This window comes from Melanerpes formicivorus, unplaced genomic scaffold, assembly GCF_026170545.1.
Source record: "Melanerpes formicivorus ecotype bairdi unplaced genomic scaffold, bMelFor1.0.p_v2 SCAF_178, whole genome shotgun sequence".
Lineage (NCBI taxonomy): Eukaryota > Metazoa > Chordata > Aves > Piciformes > Picidae > Melanerpes > Melanerpes formicivorus.
The window spans coordinates 477510-503386 of NW_027142530.1; the positions used below are offsets into that span (position 1 = coordinate 477510).

A 25877-nucleotide genomic window follows, 5' to 3' on the forward strand; every position below is an offset into this window, starting at 1 on the left:
CACTTGAACGTGTCCAGAGAAGGGCAACAAGGCTGGGGAGAGGCCTTGAACACAAGCCCTATGAGGAGAGGCTGAGGGAGCTGGGATTGTTTAGCTTGGAGAAGAGGAGGCTCAGGGGTGACCTCATTGCCCTCTACAACTACCTGAAGGGTGGTTGTAGCCAGGAAGGGGTTGGTCTCTTCTCCCAGGCAACCCACACCAGAACAAGGGGACACAGTCTCAAGCTGCGCCAGGGGAGGTTTAGACTCGAGGTGAGGAGGAAGTTTTTCATGGAGTGAGTCGTTCGTCATTGGAATGTGCTGCCCAGGGAGGTGGTTGAGTCGCCGTCCCTGGAGGTGTTCAAGAGGAGATTGGACGTGGCGCTTGGTGCCATGGTCTAGTCATGAGGTCTGTGTTGATAGGTTGGACTTGATGATCCTCGAGGTCCTTTCCAACCTAAGTTATAATGTGACACTGTGATACAGTCTGTATTAGGAGGGGGCTGGGGGTCCAGGGAGAGCTGGTGCTCCCTGGCAGTGCTGCTGTGCTGGGACTCTTATCTCTGACAACTCTGCACACAGGAATTGCCCCTAAAGGTCCTGAAAATAAATGAAGGAAGAACCTCAGGAAAAAAACAAAAATTCAAAAAACCTGAAAGGTTCTTTATTTTCCTTAAAGAACAAAGGAGCACAGCTCCTCTAACATAAATAGTCAGAGAAGAGAAGCAGAGAGTGAATTAGAAGGGCAAAACCAAAAAGAGTAAAAATCCACCACAAACAGCAAATACTGGAGAAGCAAGGTTTCTCCACTGGGCCTGCACTGAGTGACATCAGAACTGCTCTGCAGAAGAGTTTATTCCTTCTGAAAGCATCCAGGGATCAGTTTGCTCAGGGCAGACTTCAGCTCCTGGTTCCTAAGGCTGTAGATGAGAGGGTTCACTGCTGGAGGCACCACTGAGTACAGAACTGACACTACCAGGTCCAGGGATGGGAAGGAGATGGAGGAGGGCTTCAGGTAGACAATGGAGCCAGTGCTGAGAAAGAGGGAGACCACAGCCAGGTGAGGGAGGCAGGTGACAAAGGCTTTGTGGCGTCCCTGCTGAGAGGGGATCCTCAGCACTGCCCTGAAGATCTGCACATAGGACACCACAATCAACACAAAACAGACAAAGAATAAACAGGCACTGGCTGCAATAAGCCAAATTTCCCTGAGGTAGGATGTGGAGCAGGAGAGCTTGAGGATCTGGGGGACTTCACAAAAGAACTGTTTGAGAACATTGGCCTGGCAGAGGGGCAGGGAAAATGTATTGGCTGTGTGCAGCAGAGCATAGAGAAAGCCACAGGCCCAGGCAGCTGCTGCCAGGTGGAGACAAACTCTGTTGCCTAGGAGGGTGTCATAGTGCAGGGGTCTGCAGATGGCAACATAGTGATCGAAGGACATGGTGGTGAGGAGAAAATACTCTGCTGAAAGCAAAAAGAAAAGCAGAAACAATTGTGCAGCACATCCTGCATAGGAGATGTCCCTGGTGTCTCTCAGGGAATTGACCATGGATTTTGGCACAGTGGTGGAGATGGTACCCAGGTCAAGCACAGCAAGGTTGAGGAGGAAGAAGTACATGGGGGTATGGAGTTGGTGGTCCCAGGCTATGGTGGTGATGATGAGGCCATTGCCCAGCAGGGCAGCCAGGTAGATGGCCAGGAAGAGGCAGAAGTGCAGGAGCTGCAGCTGCCTTGTGCCTGGGAATGGCAGGAGGAGGAAGTGGGTGATGGAGCTGCTGTTGGCCATCTGCTGCCTCTAGACATGGAGACCGGTCCAAGGAGGGAAAGGCAGTGACAAGTTAGGGCACACTTCTCTCAGCCTCATTGTAACCCCTGTCTCTGAGCTGCATGAGGAATGGATCAGCTCAGTCCCATCACTACCCACCCATGGCAGAGTTCATCACCGCTTCATATGCAGCAAGGACCCAGAATTGCCATGAAGATTCCTCTGGAGTCAGAACAGAAAGTGACCCACAGCCCAATCCTAGGGAACAAGAGTCCCATTGTGGTGGGTTGATTTTCCTCCCCATCATTAGCTTTTCTAGAGCAGCTCAGTTAAAAGCAAATGAAGCTGTATTGACAAGCAAGAGCTATACTCCACGATGGAATGCAATGAACAGGTAGAAAACATACAGAAGTGACAATATTAGACAGGTATTTACAATTAGCAAATGACATTACACCCCTCTGGTCATAGACCAGGGCAGCTGTTCCACTGCCCCTATCCCCTATCCCCCTGTTCCAAGAGAGAAAAGAGGAGTGAAGAGAGAAAAAAAGCAGTGGGTTAGACTTAGCCAAGGTCAGCCAAAGCAGGTGATCTCTCCTGAGTGAAGCAAAAGAGCTGAGATCAGAAGAGAAGAGAGAGAATTGTTATGGTACAGCTCCTCTGGTTCCAGATATTCATCCAATGAATTTGTTTAGAATAATCTTTTCTTTTCCTTTTTACACCCAAGAGTGATCTATTTATTTTGTTTCTACTTTTCTGCTCAAATCTGTAACTAAATTTTAAAGGCATTGCCTAAAACCACCACACCCATGGAGAGATGGAGAAACAGGGAGCAGGCCTGCAGTGCTGCAGAGACAGTGAAGGGAAGAGAGAAAAGCAGAGGGGCTGGGGGTGAAGCCTTCTCCTTACCCAGCTCTGCTCACTGCTGCTCACATGGTGGAACTGAAGGGCTTTCATTCTCCTTCTGTGTGCACACTCCAGGAGCCTTCAGCTGAGCATCAGCTGCTGAGATGGAGATGCCTCTAGGAGCTACAGCTGCAGTGTCCTGCACCCACAGCCTCACTGTGTCAGTGACTGCAGTGACTTCTCCTCCAGTGAGCTCTCAGCATCCTCCCAGTCTTGGCCACCTTGAAGCTCTCTCTGCCTTCCTCATCTCCCTGAGATCCTCTGGCAGTGTCCTCAGCCCTGCTGTGCTGTGCAGAGGAGCTGCACCTGGCCAGTGCTATCTCCTGCAGCACTGCCTGCTTGCCAGAAGCTCCCTCCAGCCCAGGAGTCTGGCCCAGCTCAGCAGCAGAGGACCAGCCCAAGGCATTTAAAGAACATCTCTGATGGCTTTGCTGCCAAGTCCATGAACTTCAGAGACTGAGAAGCTGATGAAATCTTTCCAGAAGTCAAAGTCAGATTCAAACTCTGAAGTTTCTTCTACTCTTAATGGGTCCCAATGAAGCATACTGGGGGCAGTGGGGAGTGAGGATGAGCAGTGAGCAGGGTAGGACCCTGTCAGGTTTTGCAGTGGTTTGCTTGCAAAGAGACAACTCCTGCTGAAAAGGAATTAAATGTACCTTTAAATATAATTTTTATCAGATGCTTTGTGCAATAAAAACCTCTCCAATTAGCTGCAGAAACCTTGGCAATAATTAGAGGTCCAGCAGTATTTAATGAGCCCCATGGAGTATTTGGGGCTGATTACATCATCCTTAGGTACTGCCAGGAGACTCTGCCAAGGTACTGCCAAGAAGCCTCTCAACAAGTCCAAGGCAGAAGGAAACTCCAAAGTACCTTGAAGCACTGATTGGCCTCACTGAGGCTTGTTACTGACAAAGGCTCCCCAGGGACTCGTTAGAGCAGCTTGTTAGAGGCCAGGATTGCAGGGAGACAAAGGCAAAGTACAGGGGAGAAAAACTTGCCTTTGGTCTGTGAAGCAGAAAGGCCAAGCCCTGACCACTGCCCTTGGACTAGAAGAACCTCAAAGCCTCAAAGCAAAGTTTCTCCTCACAGGCCTTGGTGGCAGAGGCAACTGCCGGAGCCAAGGGGACAAAGGCCTTGGTCCTGTTGGGCCTCTCAGCCTTGCCAGAGCCCTTGGCCGTCCCTACTGCAGCCTCTCCTGCACTGTCCCATGCCTGCAGCTCTTTCCCTTCAATAGCTGGGATGAATGCACAAACCGATTTTAGAAGACAAATTAAGTCTACACAGCCTCTGAAGTGCAAACCCCTCCAAGAACAACCCTAGCAGAGTGAACAGAAGATGAAGTTTCAGCAAGTGAGGCATATGTAAGATGCCATCTACCAGCACAGGGACAATAAACTACTGGCTAAAAACAACAAATAGAATCACTAACAGTCTTAGAAATTGGTAGAAGTGTCACAGACTCACAGAAACATTCAGGTTGCAAAAGACTCTCAGGATCACCAAGTCCAACCCAGAACCCTACTCTACAAGGATCACCCATGAGTCATATCTCCAAGCACCACATCCAAACCAGCTTTAAATACATCCAGGGTTGGGGACTCCACCACCTCCCTGGGCAGCACATTCCAGTCCCTGGCCACTCTTAAAGCGACAAAAAATGTTTCATACTGTCCAGTCCAAGCCTCCCCTGTTGCAGCTTGAGGCTGTTCCCTCTTGTTCTGTTGCTGATTGCCTGTGAGAAGAGACCAACATCAGCGTCTCTCCACAATGTCCTTTCAGGCACCTGTAGAGAGCCACGAGGTCTTCCCTCAGCCTCCATCAGTCACTCTTCATCAGAATTTATTCTCCAGGATCTTTCCCAGCTTCCCTGCCCTCCTCTGCACTGGCTCCAGCATCTCCACATCTCTCTTGTATTGTGGTGCCCAAAACTGGACACAACACTTGAGCTGTGGCCTCACCAGAGTGGAGTACCTGGGGACAATCAGAATACAGTAAATCACATTACTCCTGAGATTCCAGTCACAGCCTTAGACTACTATCCTGCAAGGGTGTTTTAAACCAGGATGACACAGGGGCATCAGGCAATACCTAACAGCCAATATATATCTGCACATTGGCCACAGCAACCCCATGCAGTGCCAGAGGCTGGGGTCTGAGTGGCTGGAGAGCAGCCAGGCAGAGAGGGACCTGGGGGTACTCGGGTACTGCTTCTCAGTCTCTGAGGTTCATGGACTTGGCACCAAAGCCACCAGAGGGCTCCTTTAAATGCCTTGGGCTGGTCCTCTGTTGCTGAGCCAGGCCAGGCTCCTGGGTTGGAGGGAGCTGCTGGCAGGCAGGCAGCGCTGCAGGAGACAGTTCTGGCCAGGAGCAGCTCCTCTGCACAGCACAGCAGGGCTGAGGACACTGCCAGAGTATCTCACGGAGAGAAGGAAGGCAGAGAGAGCTCCAAGTCTGCCAGGACTACAACTACAACTACCTGAGGGGTGGTTGTGGCCGGGAAGGGGGTTGGTCTCTTCTCCCAGGCAACCAGCACCAGAACAAGGGGACACAGTCTCAAGCTGCGCCAGGGGAGGTTTAGACTCGAGGTGAGGAGGAAGTTCTTCACTGAGCGAGTCATTTGTCATTGGAACGGGCTGCCCAGGGAGGTGGTTGAGTCACCGTCCCTGGAGGTGTTCAAGAGGAGATTGGACGTGGCACTTGGTGCCATGGTCTAGTCATGGGTCTGTGTTGATAGGTTGGACTCGATGATCCTCGAGGTCCTTTCCAACCTAAGTTATACTGTGATACTGTGATACTGTGACTGGGAGGGTGTCTGAGAGCTCACTGGAGGAGAAGTCACTGCAGTCACTGATACAGTGAGGCCAATCAGTCTTAGACTACTATCCAGCAAGGATGTTTTAAAACAGGATGACACAGGGGTATCAGGCAATGCCTCAGTCTGTTTTTCTCAGCCAGTCTGTCTGCTTCAGTCTGCCTGGACAACTGCTTCTCTCTCTGTGCTTGGCTGACCTTCAACTAATGAGATAAGAAGCTAATTCTTTTTTTTCTTCCCTTAGCATAGGCTTTGAACTAACAGATTTTCCCCAATAATGGGGAATGGAATGGGCTGCCCGAGGAGGTGGTGGGGTCACCATCACTGGAGGTGCTCAGGAGGAGAATTGATGGGGTGCTTGGTGCCATGGTTTAGTTGATTAGGTGGTGTTGGATAATAGGTTGGACTCGATGATCTTGAAGTTCTCCTCCACCCTCTATTCTATTCTATTCTATTCTATTCTATTCTATTCTATTCTATTCTATTCTATTCTATTCTATTCTATTCTATTCTATTCTACTCTATTCTATGAGAGCAATGTCTGCAATTATCCTCCCTCTTATACCCTGTGACCGTTTGAGGCTGTGCCTTTAAGAAAAGGACAGTACTGGGGCACTGTGGCTGAATGTTTTGTAAACAAAAGAGAGGTCTAAATGAATTTCATTGCTAGATTGGTAGAATGCAACTTTAAGTTTTGAGTGTAGCTGAGATTTTCTTCAGTTCGCTCTTCCCTCCTCCCTCTGCAGCTCGTCCGCCTCTAGGCTCTCTGCCAGCCTGACCTTGGACAGATAAGCGTGCGGCCTACTAACACTTTGCTTTAATTTATAACTGCTTTAATTAACAACTGCTCTTTTTCTCTCTTTCTAACCCTCTTTGGGGAAAAAGGGGAGAGAAAGGGGTACAGGGGGGGAACCCTCCTCCAGAGGGGGGAGGAATTTCATTCCTGTATTATTGTTTTTTTACTTTGCTGTATATCTCTGTGTATATATTGTAAATACTGTAAATTGTGTATATGCATCCTGCATTCCCTAAAAATTGCTTGTAAATATAGCATTTCCCTTTTTGCTTCTCTGGCTGTGGCTAACTGTGAGCCCTCCCCCTCTGTTTTTTTCCAGGATGGGCATAGCCCACCACAGGCAGACAGTAGGTCAAAACAACAAAACAATGTTTTAACACATCCCACCAAAGGCTGCCCAGCTTCTCTCAGAGTCAAAGACAAAACACAGCTCGCTCTAATTCGAGCAAAGGCAAATCTTCCCTATAGTCTTCTCAAGCTACCCAAAACCAGCCCTCTTCCCACAATCAACCCTTTTTTCCCTCTGCACTTCTTTTTTCTTGGGCACCAACCCATTTTTCCTATGTGCTTTTGTCTCTTGGGCATCAACCATCCCTTTTTCCTGCGAGTCTTTTTCCTCAGGCACCAACCCTTTTATTCTCTGCTCTTGTTTTCTTTCAGCACCAACACATTTTTCTCTGTAATTCTTTATTCTCAGGCACCAACCATTTTGCTCTCTGCTCTTGCTATCTTTCGAGCACCAACACATTTTTCTGCGTACTTCTTTTTTCTTGGGCACCAACCATTTTTCCCTCTGCACTTCTTTTCTCTCAGGCACCAGCCCTTTTACTCTCTGCTCTCCCTTTTTCTTGTTCACCAACCCTTTTATTCCCTGTGCTTCTATTTTCTCGGGCACCAACCGTTTTGCTCTCTGTGCTTCTTTTTTCTCACGCACCAAACATTTTTTCCTCTGCTATCTTTTTTCTCAGGCAGCAACCCTTTTTCCTCTGTGCCTCCTTTCTCTCCAGCACCAACCCCTTTATTCCCTGCACTTCTTTTTTTCTCAGGCACCCATTGTTTTTATTCTTTCTTTTTGCTCAGCCACCAACCCTTTTTCCCTCTGCACTTCTTTTTTCTCAGGCACCAACACTTTTTTCTCTATGCTTCTTTTTCTTGGGCACCAGCCCTTCTTTCTTCTGGCCTTCTTTTTCCTCAGACACCAACCCTTTGTCTCTCTGATCTTGGTTTTTTTTTTGGAACCACCCTGGTTTTACTCTGTGCTTCTTTTCTTCTGGGTACCAACCTTTATCTTCTGTGCGGCTTTGTTCTCAGGCACCAACCCTTTGTTCCTCTGATCTTCTTTTTGCTCCAGCACCAACCTTTTTTCCCTCTGCACTTCTTTTCCCTTGGGCACCAGCCTTTTCTCCTCTGTGCTTCTTTTTTCTTGGCCACCAATCATTTTTATCTCTATGCTTCTTTTCTCTCGGTCACCAACCCTTTTCTTCTCTGCACTTCTTTTTTCTTGGGCACAGACCCTTTTCTACTCTGCTCCTCTTTCCTCTCAGACACCAACACTTTTTTTCTCTGAGCTTTTTTTTCCTTTGTGTACCAACCATTTTTCTTCTCTGGGCTTCTTTTCTCTCAGGCAGCAACCCTTTTATTCCCTGCACTTCTTTCTTCTCAGGCAGCAACACTTTTCTCTGCCCTTCTTTTTTCTTGGGCACCAAACCTTTTGTCCTCTGCCCTTCTTTTCCCTCGGGCACCAACCGTTTCTTCCTCTGTACTTCTGTTTCCTCAGGCACCAACCCTTTTTTCCTCTGCACTTCTCACTCGGGCACCAACCCTTTGTTTCTCTTCACTTTTTATCTCTTGGGCACAAACAATTTTTTTCTCCGCACTTCTTTTTCCTTGGGCACCAACACTTTTATTCCCTGCGCTTCTTATTTCTTGGGCACCAACAATATTGTTCTCTGCCCTTGGTTTCTTTCAGGTACCATCACATTTTTCTCTGCACTTCTTTTTCCTTGGGCACCAACCCTATTTTTCCCTGTGCTTCTTTTTTCTCGGCCACCAGCTCTTTTTTTCTCTGTGCTTCTTATTTGTCAGGCACAAACTATTTTATTCTCTGCTCCTTTTTTCTCAGGCACCAATCATTTTTTTCCTCTGTACTTCTTTTTTCTCATGCAGCAATGCTTTTTTTCTCTGCACTTCTTTTTTCTTGGACACCAAGCCTTTTTTCCCCTGCACTTCTCTTTTCTTGGGCACTGACCCTATAATTCTCTGCACTTCTTTTTTCTTGGACACCAGCCCAGTTTTTTCTTTATGCTTCTTTTTTATCAGGCACTAACCCTTTTTTCCCTGTGCTGCTTTTTCTTGGGCACCAACCCTTTTTATCTCTGAGAGTCTTATTTTTGTGCACAGACCCTTTTTTTGCTCTGTGCTTCTTATTTCTTGGGCACAAACAATTTCATTCTCTGCTCTTATTTTCTTTCAGCACCAACACATTTTTCTCTGTACTTCTTATTTCTTGGGCACCAACAATTTTATTCTCTGTCCTTTTTTCTCAGTCACTCACAATTTTATTCCCTGCACTTCTCTTTTCTCGGTCACCAACACTTTTATTCTCTGTGCTTCTTTCTTCTTGGGCACTGAACATTTATTTTCTTAATTTCTTTTTTCTCAGGCATCAACCTTTTGTTCTCTTCACTTTCTATCTCTTGGGCACCAAGACATTTTTCTTCTGCTCCTCTTTATTCTCAGACACCAACCCTATTTTTCCCTGCACTTCTTATTTTTTGGGCACCAACCCAATTATTCCCTGTGCTTACTTTTTCTCAGGCACCAACTCTGTTATTCTGTGCACTCCTTTCTTCTCTGCCACAGACCCATTTTTTCTCTGCTCCCCTTTTCTCTCGGGCACCATCCCTTTTTTCCTCTGGGCTTCTTTTATCTCAGGCACCACCACTTTTATTCTCTGGGCTTTATTCTTGGGCACCAAATCTTTTTTTTCTAGTGCTTCCTGTGCTTCTTTATTCTCAGGCACCAACTCTTTTTTCCTCTGCCCTTCTTTTTGCTCAGGCACAAACCCTTTTATTCCCTGCACTTCTTTTTTCTCAGAAACCATCCCCTTTGTTCTGTCCACTTAGAATGGAATAGAATAGAATAAACCAGGTTGGAAGAGACCTTCAAGATCATCACATCCAACCCATCATCCAACACCATCAAATTAACTAAACCATGGCACCAAGCACCCCATCAAGTCCCCTCCTAAACACCCCCAATGATGGCAACTCCACCACCTCCCCAGGCATCCCATTCCAATGGGCAATCACTCTCTCTATGAAGAACTTCTTCCTAACATCCAGTCTAAAGCTCCCCTGGTGCAGCTTGAGACTGTGCCCTCTTGTTCTGGTGCTGGTTACCTGAGAGAAGAAACCAACCTCCTCCTGTTTACAACCTCCCTTCAGGTAGTTGTAGACAGCAATAAGGTCTCCCCTGAGCCTCCTCTTCTCCGGGCTAAGCAACCTCAGAACCCCCAGCCTCTCCTAATAGGACTTGTACTCCAAACCCCTCACCAGCTTTGTTGCCCTTCTCTGGACACCTTCCAGCAAGTCAACATTCTTCCTAAACTGAGGGGCCCAGGACTGGACACAGTACTCAAGGTGTGTCCTAACCAGTGCAGTGTACATGGGCAGAATGACCTCCCTGCTCCTGCTGGCCACACTGTTCCTGATGCAGGCCAGGATGCCATTCACCTTCTTGGCCACCTGGGTGCACTGCTGGCTCATGTTCAACCTACTATCAACCAGTACCACGAAGGTTGCTTTCTGTCTGGCTACTCTCCAGCCACTCTGACCCCAGCCTGTAGAACTGCATGGGGTTGTTGTGGCCAATGAGCAGCACCTGGCACTTAGAGGGGCTCTGCCTCCAACCAGATGGAAGGGAGAGACAAATTGGTTTGTTGGACCACACAGAACCAATGTCCTGGCAAGTTGAACCCATGAGAGGATAAAGCTTTAGTGGATACAGGTACCCAGAGTGTTCTGACACCACCAAACCACAAGTGGTGGAACCCCTCTGTGTTTCTGGTGTGAAGAGGAGGATCCCCACACCTGGATGTGTTGGAAGATGACTACTGGGATGCAAGCCACAGTTTGCTTTCACTTGGAGGCATGGAAGGAGTCACTGGACTCAGTCTGCCCCAGAGGTGGAAACACAGCCCCAGAATTTGCAGCATTTGGACTGGGCATGGACTGATCCAGACTGTGCTGGAACAGAGTGGAGCTGCAGAGCACCTGCAGTGAGCAGCCCTCTGGGTACTGCAAAGTGACCTCCTGTGGAGTGAGAATGGACAGTGCCTGAGGTGTGCTGCTGATTGCTGCTGGGCATGGTGCAGGTGGCACAGTATGAGGGCTTGGGAATATCAAAGGTTAAGTTGAAAATTTGCTGCCACTACTCCATCCTGCCTCATGCCACCTTCACAGGGACAGTGCTGGCTGGAGCAAAGTACTACAGGGCTTGAAGTTCAGATTGCAATATGAGAGGCTTCCTGTCCTGGTTGCTGCTGTTGGGTTCTGGCTCTCAGGTGCTGACTCTTTGCTGAGCAGGAGGGCTGTAGGGGTTTAACTCCTGGCTGCTGCTGCTCACTGCTGTGCTTCTTTCTGCAAACAGCCTCAGGTCAGTGTGCATTATGGGATCTCCTTTGGATTCAACTCTTTTGATCTTATCTCAAGTCCTTATCCCAGCACAAAGGGGTTTTTGATTCATGTGTGTGTTATTTTTCCCTCCCTTCTGTTTTGGGGAGGAAGAGGCAGCTTAACCTCTTCTCAGCTCTTCAACCTGTTACAGCCCCAGAGTGGAAAGCCAACAGAAGCTTTCTGAGTTCTTCCAAAGATCTCCATGAGCTTCCCCCTACACCCTCCAAAGATCCCAAAAGTCAGTCCCAGGACCATCCAAATCCCAAACACCTAAGATCACCTGAAAGCCCCTGAAGAATGCCTCTGAGATGCCCCTCAAGACACCTCTGAGAACCTCATTGTCCCCTCCCTGAACCGGGCACACAGCTCCACCCCATCCCTTGGGAGCAAATGCCCCCAAAATTTGGGCATTGTGGCAGGAATATCTGAAATAAAAGCAAACAGACAGGATTTGGGTAACTTTTGGGTTTTATTGAGACAATTGGTCAATGGACAGAGGATTTCTTCCCCCAGAGAGACACAAAGCATTGGGGAAGAACCAGACAGACCCTGGCAAAGCCCTGCCCAGCTGGGAGCTCCAGGTGTGCCGACTCAGCACTGTAATTGTTCTCATTAGCAATAATTGGTGTTCAGATGGGCAGGAGGTGTTTGTTGCTGCTGGTGTCCTCAGTCCCTGAGAAGTGCAAAGGAAAAAGGGATGATTTTGGTTCCGGAAAGGCCCTCTCAGAGCGGTCACGATTACTCAAGAGATTCTAGGTAGATTTATGCCTCCCCTGCAATGCAGGCTGCTCTCTGGTGTGGATGTAGCGGTGCTTGTTGAGATAGCCCTTCCGGGTGAAGCTCTTACTGCAGTCAGCACAAGTGAATGCCTTCTCACTGGTGTGGGTGCGGCGGTGGCGACTAAGATTTTGCCCCTGGCTGAAGCTCTTCCCACATTCAGCACAGGTGTAAGGCTTCTCATCGGTGTGGGTGCGGTGGTGGTAGATGAGAGTGCTCCTATGTTTGAAGGCCTGACCACACAGCACAGCTGAAAGACTTCTCGCCAGTGTGCACACCACGGTGCTCTATGAGGTGTACGTTCTGGGTGAAGTTCTTGCCGCAGTCGGTACAGCTGTAAGGTTTCTCACCATTATGGATGAGTCGGTGCTGGATTAATGTGGTACTCGTGGTGAAGTTCTTGCCACACTCAGCACAGGGGAACAGATGCTCTCCAGTGTGGATGCGGCGATGGATGGTGAAAGTAGAGCTGTGTTTGAAGCTCTTGCCGCAGTCCCTGCAGGTGAAAGCCTTCTCCCTGGTGTGGGTGAGGTGGTGTTGCCTAAGAGTAAAGATCTGCCTGAACCGCTTGCCACAGCTGTCACGAGAGAAGGGCTTCTCTCCATTGTGGGTGCGGCGGTGCCGGGTGAGACAAGTGCGCTGGGTGAAGCTCTGTTTGCAGTCAGCACAGGTGAAAGGTTTCTCTCCAGTGTGGGTGCGGATGTGCTGGATGAGCTCGGAATTCCAGCGGAACCTCTTGCCACAGTCACCACAGACGAAGGGCCGGGAGCCAGGCTGCGGGCAGTGGTGCTTCACTAGCTCTGAGCTACCTGGGAAGCTCTGCCCACACTCAAGGCACTCATTCAGATCTTTGGGTGACACTGAGGGACCTGCTCTGGCTTCATCCTCCTCCACACATTCTTCCCCCTCATCCTGATCACCTTCATCATCATCATTATCCTCCTCTTCATAGCTGTCATTCTCAGCATCATCCTCCATCCTGTCCTCTTTTTCCTCCCCATCCTCCTCTACCTTGGCACTGCACATTGGCTTCTCCAACTTGATCTCTGGGTGCTGCTTCTCCTCCCAGCTCTTGTCTGGGTCCTTCTGTGAGGCCATGCTGTGGCAGGAAGGGATCACAGCTGTGCAATAGGGAAGATGGAAGCACCTCAGCCCAGGACCTCAAACCCTCAGATCCTGACTGGGTCATGACACTCCCTGACTCCCAACACCCAGCTAGAGGAGAGAATGCAGAGGGGACCTCAAACCTTCAGTTTCTGCCACAGTGTGGGCACAGACCTCCATCACCTATGCTGAGACCCCAGGTTCCTGTGATCAGTGCCCTGAGGTACCCTGGGACTTACAAGTGGTCTTGTCCTACTCTGCTCGACCCTGGTGGCATTGGCAGGGTGGTTCCTGGTCCAGGCCCTGTCCTTTGATCTCCCCTGGCTCAGACAATGGAGGCAGCAGCACTGAACAAGAAACACCAAATCACCTCCAAGCTTCTCCCACCACCCTCCAAATCCCAACCCCCAAACATCACCTCCTGCTCACAATTCACCCCCAGCAGACTGGAGCATTCCTCAACTCCCACACCACCTGATGTGCCTCAGAGCTCCTGGAGAGGTGAAATATGCTGGACAGGAGGAGGTGGTGGAGGCTAAGAGCTGCCCTGGGGGCCGGGGTCCTGCTGTTGCCCCATTCTGGATTTCTTACCTGTTGGGCTGCTCCAAGGGACAGATCTGCAAACTCTGCTCTTCCTCACGAACAGAAAGGGGCAGGGATGATGTAGAGAGAGGACTCAGCCCATGCCAGAGAGAAGCAAAGGGCTCAGAGAAAAGCATTGATCTGCAAGGGATGGCTCAGCACTGCCCAGGACCAGGCAGCACAGCTCAGCCTTCCTGGGGGCAGCTCCCAAGCCCAGCAGCACAGCCACAGCACACAGCCAGGGCTGCTCAAGATGGGAAGCCTCAGCAACTACAGACTCAGCTCCTTGCCCAGCACACAGTCCCCAGCACATAGCTGCAGGCCAGCACCACAACACAGCTGCCTCCACACAGCCTCTCCCAGCCCTTGCCTAAAGCTTCCTCCCACTGCCTGCCCAGGGCTCTGCTGCCTGCAGCTGCATTTGACAGCAGATCTTGCTCTGGCCACAGCTCTCCTCCCTAGCCCTACCACCACCACACTCACTGTGTGCTCACCTGTGCCCTGAACACACCTCTCTGCTGCTCACTGCCCTAGAGAAGACCACAGCAGCCCTCAGGACACACACAAAGGGAGCTTCATGCTTTCTGGAGGTGCATCAAAGGGGGAAGTGACTTGCTCATCTTCTTGCTAAACCTCTTCAGCCCTCACTGGGATGCTGGAGGAGTCTCTGGCTCCTGCCCAAACCTCACACCTCCAGCACGCTTCACACACCTGCAGCCCAAAGAGACTCACTGGAAAGAGTTTGGCTTCTTCACTCCCTGACCATTTCTCTCAGCTTGCTCTTTGCAGTTCTCCTGGAGCTGCCACTCCACATCCCCAAGAGAAAAATGAGGTTTCGTGGGAGGGCACAGTGCCCATGGGCTGTTGTTCATCTCCCAGCTGACACAGGCAGAGCTGCAGCACAATTCACTCCTTTCACCTCCTCAAATGCTGCCAGATTCTGCCATTTCCTGCACACACATTTGCCACCTGGGCCCTGCATCCTCTCCCCTTTTTGGGGGGACAAGGCCTCATTCCTGCCTGAGCACACCCAGGCCCCTCTCTCAGTCCCAGCCTATCCATGTCCCTGCTGCCTTGGCTCTCCCATGGCCCTGTGTCCCCCACTTCCACTGCCACTGCAGCTGGAAGGGTGGAGTGGGAAATGCTGTGGCTGAGGAAGCATCTAAGGAACTGGGCCGGAAGCAGCAGCACAAGGATGGAAGGGGCCTGAGACTAAAGGCTGGGATCAGCTGGAGGCCTGAAAGAACAGCACCAAGCCAAGGGGGGGTTACAGATGAGGGCTGGGGAGGGACCCTGCAGACACCTCATGCAGCAACTGATGAGAGCAAGGGGGACAGAGAGGGAGTGAGACCTCAGGTGACTCCTGCCATGGGGAATGGCTGGGCTGTGTGGCTAGGAGCCCTGAGTGCCTGCTTGGGCTGTGCTGCATGTCAGGAGGGGTCAGGGGACTGTCCTCAGCCAGCCAGGGTTTGGGACTTTGAGCTTCTGGGGTCAGCTGCTGCCAGTGCCATTGGAGGTAGGAGCCAGGCAGAGCCACACAGCTGCTGAACTAAACCCTCCCACCCCTTGCAGCCTTCACCCTCCATCTCTCCATCCATTGCTCCATCTCCATTCACTTGCTGCCCTCTCAGAGTCCCCAGGGCCCCACCAAGTCTCCAGGGCCGATCTACACATCCATCAGGGCCCAACAGAAGCCCCTGGATGAGAGCATGGATGAGGATCCTTGTTGTCGGAGTAAGGCACTGGGATGTCTTACACCAGAGATCAGAGACTGCCAGCAGGGACAGCAGAGACCAGAGGGACACCACAAAGTGCCATCTAGTTTAGTTCATCCCCACAAGGCCTGCACTCACTCTTTACAAAGGAACAGCACAGGATCTCCAACCTCCTTTGCCCTTCCCCTCTGCTCCCAGCAACATCTTCTGGGATCTCTCTCTGCAGAGGAGCTTTGAGGCCTTGGCAATGCTGCCAACTGTGGGCTGCAGTGCCTGGCTCACCTGGGAGCTGCCTACCAGAATCTGTAACTGCAGCTCTTGCGTATGGGGGAGGAGGGGCAGAGAGGCATGGGGGAGGGGGAAGGCATTTGGGGCCTGGGGTTCTGGCCTGCTTTGGTGGAGCTCTGGAGGAAGCTTTGGCCTAGGGAGGTTGCTTGGGTCCCGTGGCCCAGGCGCACTATGGATTGTTGTGGATTTGATGCTTTGCACTGTAGGATGCAGCTCTGAACAGCACAGCCATGGAAACTGACCAATTCTATCCAACCCTCTGGCCACAGCTTGGCATCAGCTCCTTTCACAAGGCTCAAAGAGAGCTTCTCTGGCTCCTGAAACCTAAGGCAATACCCTGCAGAACAAGTTGGAGGAGCTCAAGGGGACAAGCTGCAGAGGGGGCCCAGGGCAACCTCCTGAGCTTCAACAAGAGCAAGGGCAGGGTCCTGCCCCTGGCCTGGCACAATCCTCACAGTCAGACCAGCCTGGGGGAGGAGGGGATAGGAAGCAGCCCTGCAGAAAAGCACTGGGGGGTGCTGCTGGACAAGAAGCTGGACAGGAACAGACAGGGGGAGCCTGCAGCCCACAAGGCCAAGGCCAGCCTGGGCTGCACCAAAAGCAGCATGGCCAGAGATGGACAGAGGCCATCCTGGCACTTGGCTCTGCTCTGCTGAGATTTCACCTGCAGCACTGCAGCCAGCTCTGGAACCATCAACACAGGAAGGACATGGACCTGACAGAGAAGGCCCAGAGGAGGGACAAAAAAATGATCAGGGGCTTGGAGCAGCTCTGTTACCAGGACAGGCTGAGGGAGCTGGGGGTGATCAGCCTGGAGAGGAGAATGCTCTGTGGAGACCTAAGAGTGACCTTCTGGTACTTGAAGGGGGCTACAAGAAGGCTGCAGAGGGACTCTTTGAAGCCATTGCCTCTGGTCCTGTCTCTGCAGGCTTTGCAAACTAGAGCAGAGCAGATTGAGATTGGAGGTGAGGAACAAGTTCTGCACCAGGAGGCTGCTGGAACACTGCAACAGGTTGCCCAGGGAGGGGCTTGAGGTCCCAGCCCTGGAGAGGTTCAAGGTCAGGCTGGACAGGGCTCTGGGCAACCTGAGCTAGTGCAGGATGTCCCTGCTGACTGCAGAGGGGCTTGGACTGCAGCACCTTTGCAGCTCCCTGACAACCCAAACCACTCCAGGATTCTAGGAGGCTAAGGGCAGCTTCCAGGGAGAGCAGGAAAAAGATGAGGCAGAGGAGGACAAGGAAGAGGACAAGGAGGAGGAGAACCAAAATCCCTTCCTAACTCCTCCAAACCTCTGCCAAATTCCTGGAAAGCTCTTCCAGCTCTGCAGAGTTCATTCTGAAGAGAGCTGAGGGAGTTGCTAGGCTCAGGGATGTCTTGCACACTCTGCACAAATGCTCCAGAAGCTTTCCAAGTGCCCTCAAAACCAGCAGCACAGCTCTGCTGCCACACAATGCCAGGCTGCAAGGGACCCCAAGGCTCAGCTGCTCCAACCTTGCCAGCTGACACTGGACTGGAAAGGAGCTGGCCCAGCCCCCTGCCAAGCTGAGCCTTCCAACTCTGCCCTGCAGGGCAATCCACCACTGCCCTGGGGAGAGGATTCCAATGGCTGACTGGCAGGGAAAAGCTTTTGCCTCTGCAGGGCACTGTGCCACTTCAGCTCAACTCTTGCAGCAGCTCTTTGAGATCTGCCTTTGGAGCACCACAAACACTGAAGCACTGCAGTGCAAAGCAGCTCAGCTTCAACTTCCAACTGCCTGAACTCTCACATTTTAAATTCAAGGCAGGGATCAAGCTCAGAGCCAGCCCCCAAGCTCAAGAACCAGCAACTAAGGTCAGAGTCAGCTTCCAAGCCCAAGAATCCAGATCAGAAATGCAGAGCCAGCCCCCAGGCTCAGAGCCAGCTCCTAAGTTTACATCCAGGCCCCAAGCTCAAGAAGCAGCAGCTAAGATCAGAACCACTTCCCCAGCTCAGAGCCAGCCCCTGAGCTCAAGAACCAGCAATTAAGGTCAGAACACTTCCCAAGCTGATAGCCCCCTCCAGAGCTCATACCCAGGCCCCAAGCTCACAAGCCACCAAACCAAACCAGGTTGGAAGAGACCTTCAAGATCATCATGTCCAACCCATCAACCAATCCAATCCACCCAAACAACTAACCCATGGCACCAAGTACCTCATCAAGTCTCCAAATAAGGTCAGAACCACAATAATAACCACAATAATAAGCAAATAAGGACAGAACCACATTCCAAGCTCAAGAGCCAGCCCCCAAGCTCAAGAGACAGCCACTAAGGTCCAGAACCTAGATCAAAAGTGCAGACTCAGCTCCCAAGCCAGCAACTAAGGTCAGAATCACTTCCCAAGCTGAAGAACCAGCCCCTGACCTCAGAGACAGGCCCTGAGGTCAAGAACCACACCCCAAGCCCAGAGCCAGCAACTAAGCTCAAAACCCCTTTCCAAGCTCACACCCAGACCCCAAGCTCAAGAGCCAGAAAATAAAATCAGAACCACTTCCCAAGCTCAAGAACCAGCCCCTGAGCTCAGAGCCAGCAACTAAGGTCAGAACAACATTCCAAGCTCACAGCCAGACCCCAAGTTCAAGAGCCAGCCCCTAAGCTCCAGAACCAGCAACAAAGGCCAGAACCAAGCTCAAGAGCCAGCAAGTAAGATCAGAACCACTTCCCAAGTTCAGGAACCAGGCCCTGACCTCAGAGACAGGCCCTGAGGTCAGGAACCACACCCCAAGCCCAGAGCCAGCAGCTAAGGTCAGAACCACTTCCCAAGCTCACACCCAGCCCCCAGGCTCAGAGCCAGTTTCATAACTTTGCTTATTTCAAATTCCTTTCATTGCACTTCTGCTAAGTGTCCAAATTGAAGCATTCAGAGAATGCTTTGGGCTGGAAGGGACCCCATAGATCAGACAGCTCCAACCCCCTGCCATGCCCACAGACACCTTCCACCACACCACGCTGCTCAAGCCCTCATCCAACCTCACCCTCAGCACCTCCAGGGAGGGGGCAGCCAGCACCTCCCTGGCCAACCTGCTCCAGGCTCTCACCACCCCCACTCCAAACTATTGCCTCCCAAGCTCCACTCCAAATCTGCCCTCTTCAACCTTCAATCCAGTCCCCTCAGCCCATCACTCCCAGCCCCTCACAAAAGTCCCTCCCCAGCTCTCCTGCAGCCCCCAGCAGCTACCACAAGGCTGCTCCAACCTCTCCCCACAGCCTTCTCCTCTCCAGCCTCAGACACAACTCTTACAGCCAACCCCCACAGGGGAGCTGCCACAGCCCTCCCACCACCCCCAGGGCCTCCTGCACACCCCCTCCAACAGCTCAACCTCCTGCCCCTCTTGGGGGCACCACAGCTGCACACAGCACTCCAGCTGGCAGCACACAATGCTGCCAGCACAAAAACCATTGCAGCAAAAGCCTCAACCTGTGCTCAGCTGCCAAAACCAAAGGGACCTCAACTTGGCCACAAGAGAAAGGACCAAACTCAGCCAAGACACTGATCCAACACCCAAGGCTGCACAAAACAACCATCAGCAGAAGCTCCTCCTGCCCTGAGCCTTTCTGTGCTCAGGAGGCCTGCAGAGAAACTGAGAATCACTCTGCAACCCCCCAGGGAATCTTTGTGCCTCAGGAGATTGCAGAGCACAGAGGCCTTGGATGCCACCACCCCCAGCACAGCCAAACCGCCCCACAGCTGACACCAGCCCCAGGCGCTCCCAAGCTCAGGCTCAGCACAGCACCCACGCCTGACACCCCCACGGCACCCAGCACACAGCCTGCCCACAGCTCCCCCCCGCGCCTGGCCCTCAGCCCAGCCGCTGCCCTTCAGCACAGCAGCCGCCCGGCACCTGCCACCACAAAGCCTCCAAACCCCCAGGGCTCCCCCACACACCCCCACAGCAGCCTCTGCTGCAAGCCACACCCCACGCTCACCACCACCTCTCCTGCACACAGCAGCCCCCACAGCGCCGCTGCCACCTCAGCTCTGCTGCCAGCCCAGCCCCCAGCACAGGGACACTGGGACACAGCCCACCGATCCCCCCTAGATACCTGCAGAAGCTTGCCCTCCACCAGCCCCACGGACCCCTGCGCCACAAATCCTTCCCCAACCCAACCGACCCTCCCCAGCTGCCCCACAGAGCAACCCTGCCCCACCACGCGGCGCCACCAGTCCCCCGTCCAGAGCCCCTCTACGTCTACGTGGACCACCCCAGGACCACCTGAGTTCACCAGCACCACCTCCCGAACCCCTCTAGGTCCACCCGGATCATCCCAGGACCCCCCAGCAGACCAAAGAAACCCCCCCAAACACACCGACAAACCTTCCAACCCCACCCACGGCACCCCAACCGCACAGACCCCTCCCAGAACAGCACAGATGACGCTCACCGACCCTGCACACCTCTGCCTACCCCACAGCCCCCCTCCCCCTCCCACCCCGAATACCGCGGACCCCCACAGCCGCACAGAGGTCCCCACAATCACAGCGAACCGCCCCCCAACCGCACAGACCCCAAGCGCCAAGCTTGCAGAGCTCCCCCGCACCTCACAGACCCACCCCGTACCCCACGGATCTCCCCCGGATCCCACGGACCTCCAACCACATATGCCCAGAAGCCCCCAACCAAACCCCATCGGTTCCCCCTAAATCCCCGCAGAGGCTTCCCCCCGCCCCACCCCCACCGACCCCTGCCCTACATACCCCTCCCCAACCCAAGCGACCCTCCCGACCCCTCGCAGCCCCACAGAGAGCATTCCCTGATCCCCACCCCACGACCCCCAACTCAGCCCCAGAGACTCCCTCACCACACCTGGATGCCGGGACAAGAGCGAAGCAGCGAAGGAGAAGGAGGAAGAGCTCAGCGCACAGGGAGCCACCGGCCCCGGCAGGCTGCTGGCGAGCAGAGAGCGCTGCGAGGGAGACCCCGGCCCGGCCCCTCCGGCTGCTGCGGCCACGTGGGACGGGGAGCGGAGGCAGGTCGCAGTCTGGAACGGAAGTCCCGCCCACGGCCGGGCAGCCACAGCCAATCAGAGCCGCCGCAACAGCCCAAGCCATGTCAGTGGCGTTGGCCATGGGGGTGTAGTTTTTCATTCTTTGTGTATGCCTTTTGCAAACTGACAATGGTTGCCCTAGGCTGAACTGAAGCTCTAAGAGCTACAGGACAGACAGTGCTGCTCCTAGTGCAGTGGAGGACACTGCCCTTGAAACCTTGCCAGACACTAACACGGCTCCTAGCAAAGACACCTTGGTAGTCACAGTCAAAGCTGTGGCATCAATGAAGCCATTCAGCAGTGGCCTGATGGACGCACAGGTTGGTTACAAAGCAAAGCAGCTAAGACCTCTGCTCTCTTGGACCACTTGTAGCTGCAGGATTAAGGGAGAGAGGTTTGAGTTCAGGCTCAGAACCACACAGAAGATCCTTTCTGGCTCCAAACAGACCAGTGGCACTTTCAAGGGAAGAGTCAACTTCTTGGGGGACAACTGCCTGTTAGGTTTGGGCTCAGGTCTCTGTAATGTGGACAGAAGGAACATGGGGTGATGGCACACACATCAGGAGGTCGTTTAGGTCACCCTCATGCAGCTGCTGGGGATACCCAATCAGTAAACCAGGACAGTCTAAAATGGTTTACAGACCAAAACAAAGAGCTAAGCCACTGAGAGAGACTGCTGGAATGATAAAAAGCAGCTTTAGAGAAGAAGAACACAGGACAGGGAGCAAATCTTCCATAATCAAGAGGTGCAGCTGGATGGAGAGAGAAACCTTAGCTGCTGCCTCCCAAAGACTACAAAAGGCACATTTGATGCTGCACAAGAAGAAACCTAGAGAAGTTGGGGAGGACTTGACAGCTGGTGCTCCACAGTCATGAAAATGTAACTGAAATGCATTGGGGTTTCAAACAACATCACCTCCCTGTCCCACAACATCTGGCCCCCAACTGAAGTGCTGTGGATCACTGCTGTCAAGAGCGAAGGAACAGAAGACCTGAGCTGCTATTTGAATCAGGTTCATGGACCAATGGCTGGAGTTACCTATTAGCAGAGACTGAGACACTGAAACAGGGGAGCAGTGGAAAACCAAATTGCTGCCAACACAACACATGCTACATGAAAATCCAGCACACAGGGGCAGAGCTGTTAGCCTGAAACCAAACTTCATACAGGAACAAAACCAAATCCACTGGCACAGGTAACAAGAACTAACAGCCCCAAGGGAAAGACAGTAAGTGGAGATGGGAAGTCAATGTTGCTGCAAGAGGCCAGCTCCAGCAAGACATCAAAATGATTGTTAGGCAGCAACAGACTCAATCAGCACTGGTAACAAGCCCAACCCCGGGGACACTGCAAACGCAGCCAGGAAATAGCTCTGCAGAGGTGGGGTCACAGCAATTGCTAGATCCAGACCCTGGACAAAAGGCACAGGAAATTACCTTGCTGCTGCTGCCAAATACCCAACAACCCAACCCAGACTTCTCACCCTCTGGCGCATCAGAACTGAAACCAGAGACTCCCTTTGGATGCGAGGTGCTGGAGGGCGAGCGGCAGCTGCCGGCTGCTGAGCTGCGGCGGGGCGGGAGGGGCTGCGGGGCCGGGGAGCGCTGGGGGCGGCGGCTATGGCTCAGGGACCTATTTGTGTCTCTGCCCTGCACAAGCGCTTTGGGGTCCTCCAAACCCCTCCTCAAACTTCCTCCTGCGGCCCCAAGTCCTCTCTCTCCAGCCTGCAGTCAGAACTTTCTTCCTGAGCTGCGTTCAGCTCACAGCCTAAGGGAAAAAGCTCAAAGCCAACCTGAGACCAAACCAATCTGAGTGCAACCCGAGAGAGGCTGCTGCGAGGGCCGGAGGCAGCCCCAAGATGTTCCGCAGCAGGCAGTGGGAACCTGGGGACTCAAAGACAAAGGCAGGAAGGAAAACCTCAAGGCTGAGCTCCGCACGCCCCGCGCAGCGCCGGGGCCCAGCAGCTCAACGCTCCCCGGCTCTCAGCATGCCCCGGGGCCCGCCCAGACCCTTCCCCGCTCCGCTGCCGCCGCCCGCAGCACTCCGGCACCGCTGCCGCTCCCTTGGGCACTGCTGTTGGCTCTCTTGGTTCTGGGGGCAGTTGTACAGCTCAGAGAGAGGTGAAGCTGATCCACAGCCATCAATATCCCCACGGAGCCCTTTGCATTGCCCCAGCACACTCCCACGGCCGGCAGTGGCAGCTCCTGGCTGTGCCTCGGCAGCGCCCAGGGGGAGGAGCTGCCACCTCCCGCCGCCTCTCATTGGCTGCGGCTGCCCGGCCGTGGGCGGGGCTTCCGTTCCAGACTGCTCCCTGATTCCGCTCCCCGTCCCACGTGGCCGCAGCCGCCGGAGGGGCCGGGCCGGGGTCTCCCTCGCAGCGCTCTCTGCTCGCCAGCAGCCTGCCGGGGCCGGCGGCTCCCTGTGCGCTGAGCTCTTCCTCCTGCTCCTCTTTCTGCTGCTCTGCTTCCCCCTTGTCCCGGGGTCCAGGTGGGGTGAGGGAGCCTCTGGGGCTGAGTTGGGGGTCGTGGGGTGGGGATCAGGGAATGCTCACTGGTGGGCTGCGAGGAGTCGGGCGGGTCGCTTGAGTTTGAGCAGGGTTTGTGGGGCAGGGGTCGGTGGGGCTGCGGCGGGGGAGCCTCTGCGGGGATCTAGGGGGAATTGGTTGGGGGTCCGTGGGATCCGGGGGAGATCCGTGAGGTACGGGGTGGGGCTGGGTTTGTGGGGTCCGGGGGAGCTCTGCAAGCTTGGCGCTTGGGGTCCATGCGGTTGGGGTGACTTAGAGAATGACACACAAGAGACTCAGTAAGTTTCTTGTATTATGCTTCTATTCTGGCGCCTGACACAGGTAGAATCATTTCAAAAGACCTGTGTGTCTTCAGAGAGTTTTGGGCAAGCTTTTATACAAAAAGTTATCTGTCTATAATGACAGGGGTCCAGATGCTTCCTATCTATACAAAGCTTATCTATCCAGATGCTTCCTATCTATACAAAGCTTATCTATCTAAAAGAGCAGAAGTACACATATCATGTAGGTGTCCTTTATCTTATACAAAAGATCATCTTGTCCAAGACTAACAGAAGTAAATCACTGAAAAATCCTGCTATTCCTTATCTATCCAAAGGCTGTCTGCCAACCCCTCTCCCCCTCCCTGCATTCCAGCATTTCAGCTAACAAGCAGAAAATTCTTATCAACTCTGTTATTCTGTTAATGAGACTTTTCTGTTCATCAATTCCCCCCTTTCTTACAGCCAACAGTATATTCCTATACTGTATTTTCTTAAAAGAATGTCCTGTTTCCAGCTCATGCCTGAGTTTATAATTTTTATAGTTCTGGTAGGATTCTACACCACTCTTTCCAGTACACATCATTATCTTAATCAAAACTAACAGTAGTATTATCCAACAGTTAGGGAGATTAGTTTGCAAAGCCAATTCTTGACTAACATTTCAGTACCTATTTCCTTCCCATCCCTCAATAGTATCAACCAACAAACAAATCACAATTATCGATACAGCTTGAGCTTCAGGGGTCCCTGGGATTCAAGTTTCCATTCTTTTGCTGAAGTCTTCTTGACTCTGGTGTGGTGAATCCAAGCAGCTTGTTCCTTGATTTTGATGGCTGTGAAGGATGTCAATAACACCTGATATGGTCTGGTCCACTTGGGCTCCAGAGGGTTTTCTGAAAGAGATCTCACATAGACATAATCTCCAGGTTCCACATCATGGACTGGTCTGTCTAACCCTCTCACATTGGTTCCAATCACCTGTTTGTTAACGATGCTCAGGTTCTTATAAATTTGCTGAACATACTTGTTCAACATTTCCTCTCTAAATTGCCCTGGTTCAGAAGGGTCCATAGTTCCTACTACATAAGGTCTTCCAAACAGGATTTCAAATGGGCTCAACCCTTCCTTTATTCTTTGCTTAGTTCGAATTCGCAACAGGGCAATTGGTAATGCTTGTGGCCAAGGAAGGTTTGCTTCCTGTCCAATTTTTACTATCTGGTTTTTGATTAAATGGTTCATTTTCTCCACTTGCCCACTCGAATGTGGATTGTAGGGGGTGTGGAGTTGCCAATCAATCCCTAAAATTTTGCTCACCTGTTGTACCACCTTGGCCACAAAATGAGGTCCCCTGTCTGAGGAAATAGCAGCAGGTACCCCAAAACGAGGTATTCTCTCTTGTAACACTGCCTTAGTAACCTCCCGTGCTTTGTTTGTGCGACAGGGAAATGCTTCTGGCCAACCAGAGAAGGTGTCAGTGAGTACCAACAGGTACCTGGATCCCCCCTTTCTTGGGAGCTCAGTAAAATCAATTTGCCATTGTTGTCCTGGATAATTTCCTCTGCTAATTTGTCCCAGTCTAACTCCTCTTCTTACTTTGGGGTTAGCCTTAAGACACACCTCACATTGCCGGGTTACCTGTTCGACCGTGGTGCATAACTTCCGTGCTATACACTCCTGAACCAATTTTCGATACAGGGCTTCTGCTCCCCAGTGAGTCTTTGCCTGTTCCATCTGAACAAAAGCCCAGAGAAGGTTCGTGGGAATGATTAATCTCCCATCCGGTGTCCTGGCCCAGCCCTTTCCTGTCCTATTCCCCAAAAGGTCTTTAATTAATGTCTGATCCTCTGTGCTATACACAGGTTCTGGCTCTTTTTGCTCAAATGACAGTTTACCATCTGGGATCAAAACAAACTCTGACACCTTTCTCCCCTCCCTGGCCACCCTTTTAGCTGTTTCATCTGCCAGTCTGTTGCCTCTTTCTTGACCAGTATTCCCTTTTTGGTGTGCTTTGCAGTGCATTATGGTGACTTTGCTTGGCTTCTGCACTGCTTCTAGCAGCCTCAGTATTTCTTCTGCATGTTTAATACCTTTTCCTTGAGATGGCAACAGTCCTCTTTCTTTCCAAATGGCTCCATGGGCATGTACCACCCCAAAGGCATACTTGGAGTCAGTCCATATGTTTGCACTTTTCCCTCGGGAAAGCTCAAGAGCTCTGGTCAGTGCTATTATCTCTGCCTTTGGAGCGGAGGTGTTACTTGGTAGGGCTTCTGCCTCGATTACCTCTTCTCCTGTAGTTACAGCGTACCCAGCTTTTCTTTCTCCCTGGATCACAAAACTGCTTCCATCGGTGTACCAGTTATGGTCTGCCTTTTCTAGGGGTTCTTCCTTCAGGTCAGGTCTGCTGGAATAAGTGGCCTCAATTGTTTCCAAACAATCATGAATAACTCGTTCTCCATCACCACCCTGGAGGAAAGAGGCTGGATTGACAAAGTTAGCAACTTTAATTTCTACATCATCCTGCTCTACTAGGATGGCTTGGTATTTAAGAAATCGTTGTGGAGACAGCCAGTGTCCTCCCTTGGCTTCTAGAACAGCAGAGATGGTGTGTGATACTAGGACTGTGATCTTCTGCCCTATTGTGAACTTTAGAGACTCTTGAATGTTAATTGCAACTGCTGCCACA

At 52.1% G+C, this 25877-nt stretch overlaps 1 protein-coding gene across 1 annotated transcript in view; it reads right to left on the reverse strand.

Moving 5' to 3' along the window:
• LOC137457421 (zinc finger protein 850-like) overlaps positions 1-20488 on the reverse strand; it is a 77046-nt gene extending 56558 nt beyond the window's left edge. Inside the window, exons 1-3 of the mRNA XM_068169316.1 lie at positions 20221-20488; positions 12307-12522; positions 11956-12222 (exon numbers count right to left, since the gene is read on the reverse strand). Of these exons, the coding sequence (XP_068025417.1) occupies positions 11956-12222; positions 12307-12522; positions 20221-20488 (751 nt within the window). The remainder of the gene's footprint in view (positions 1-11955; positions 12223-12306; positions 12523-20220) is intronic.
• Between the last annotated feature and the right edge of the window lie 5389 nt (positions 20489-25877).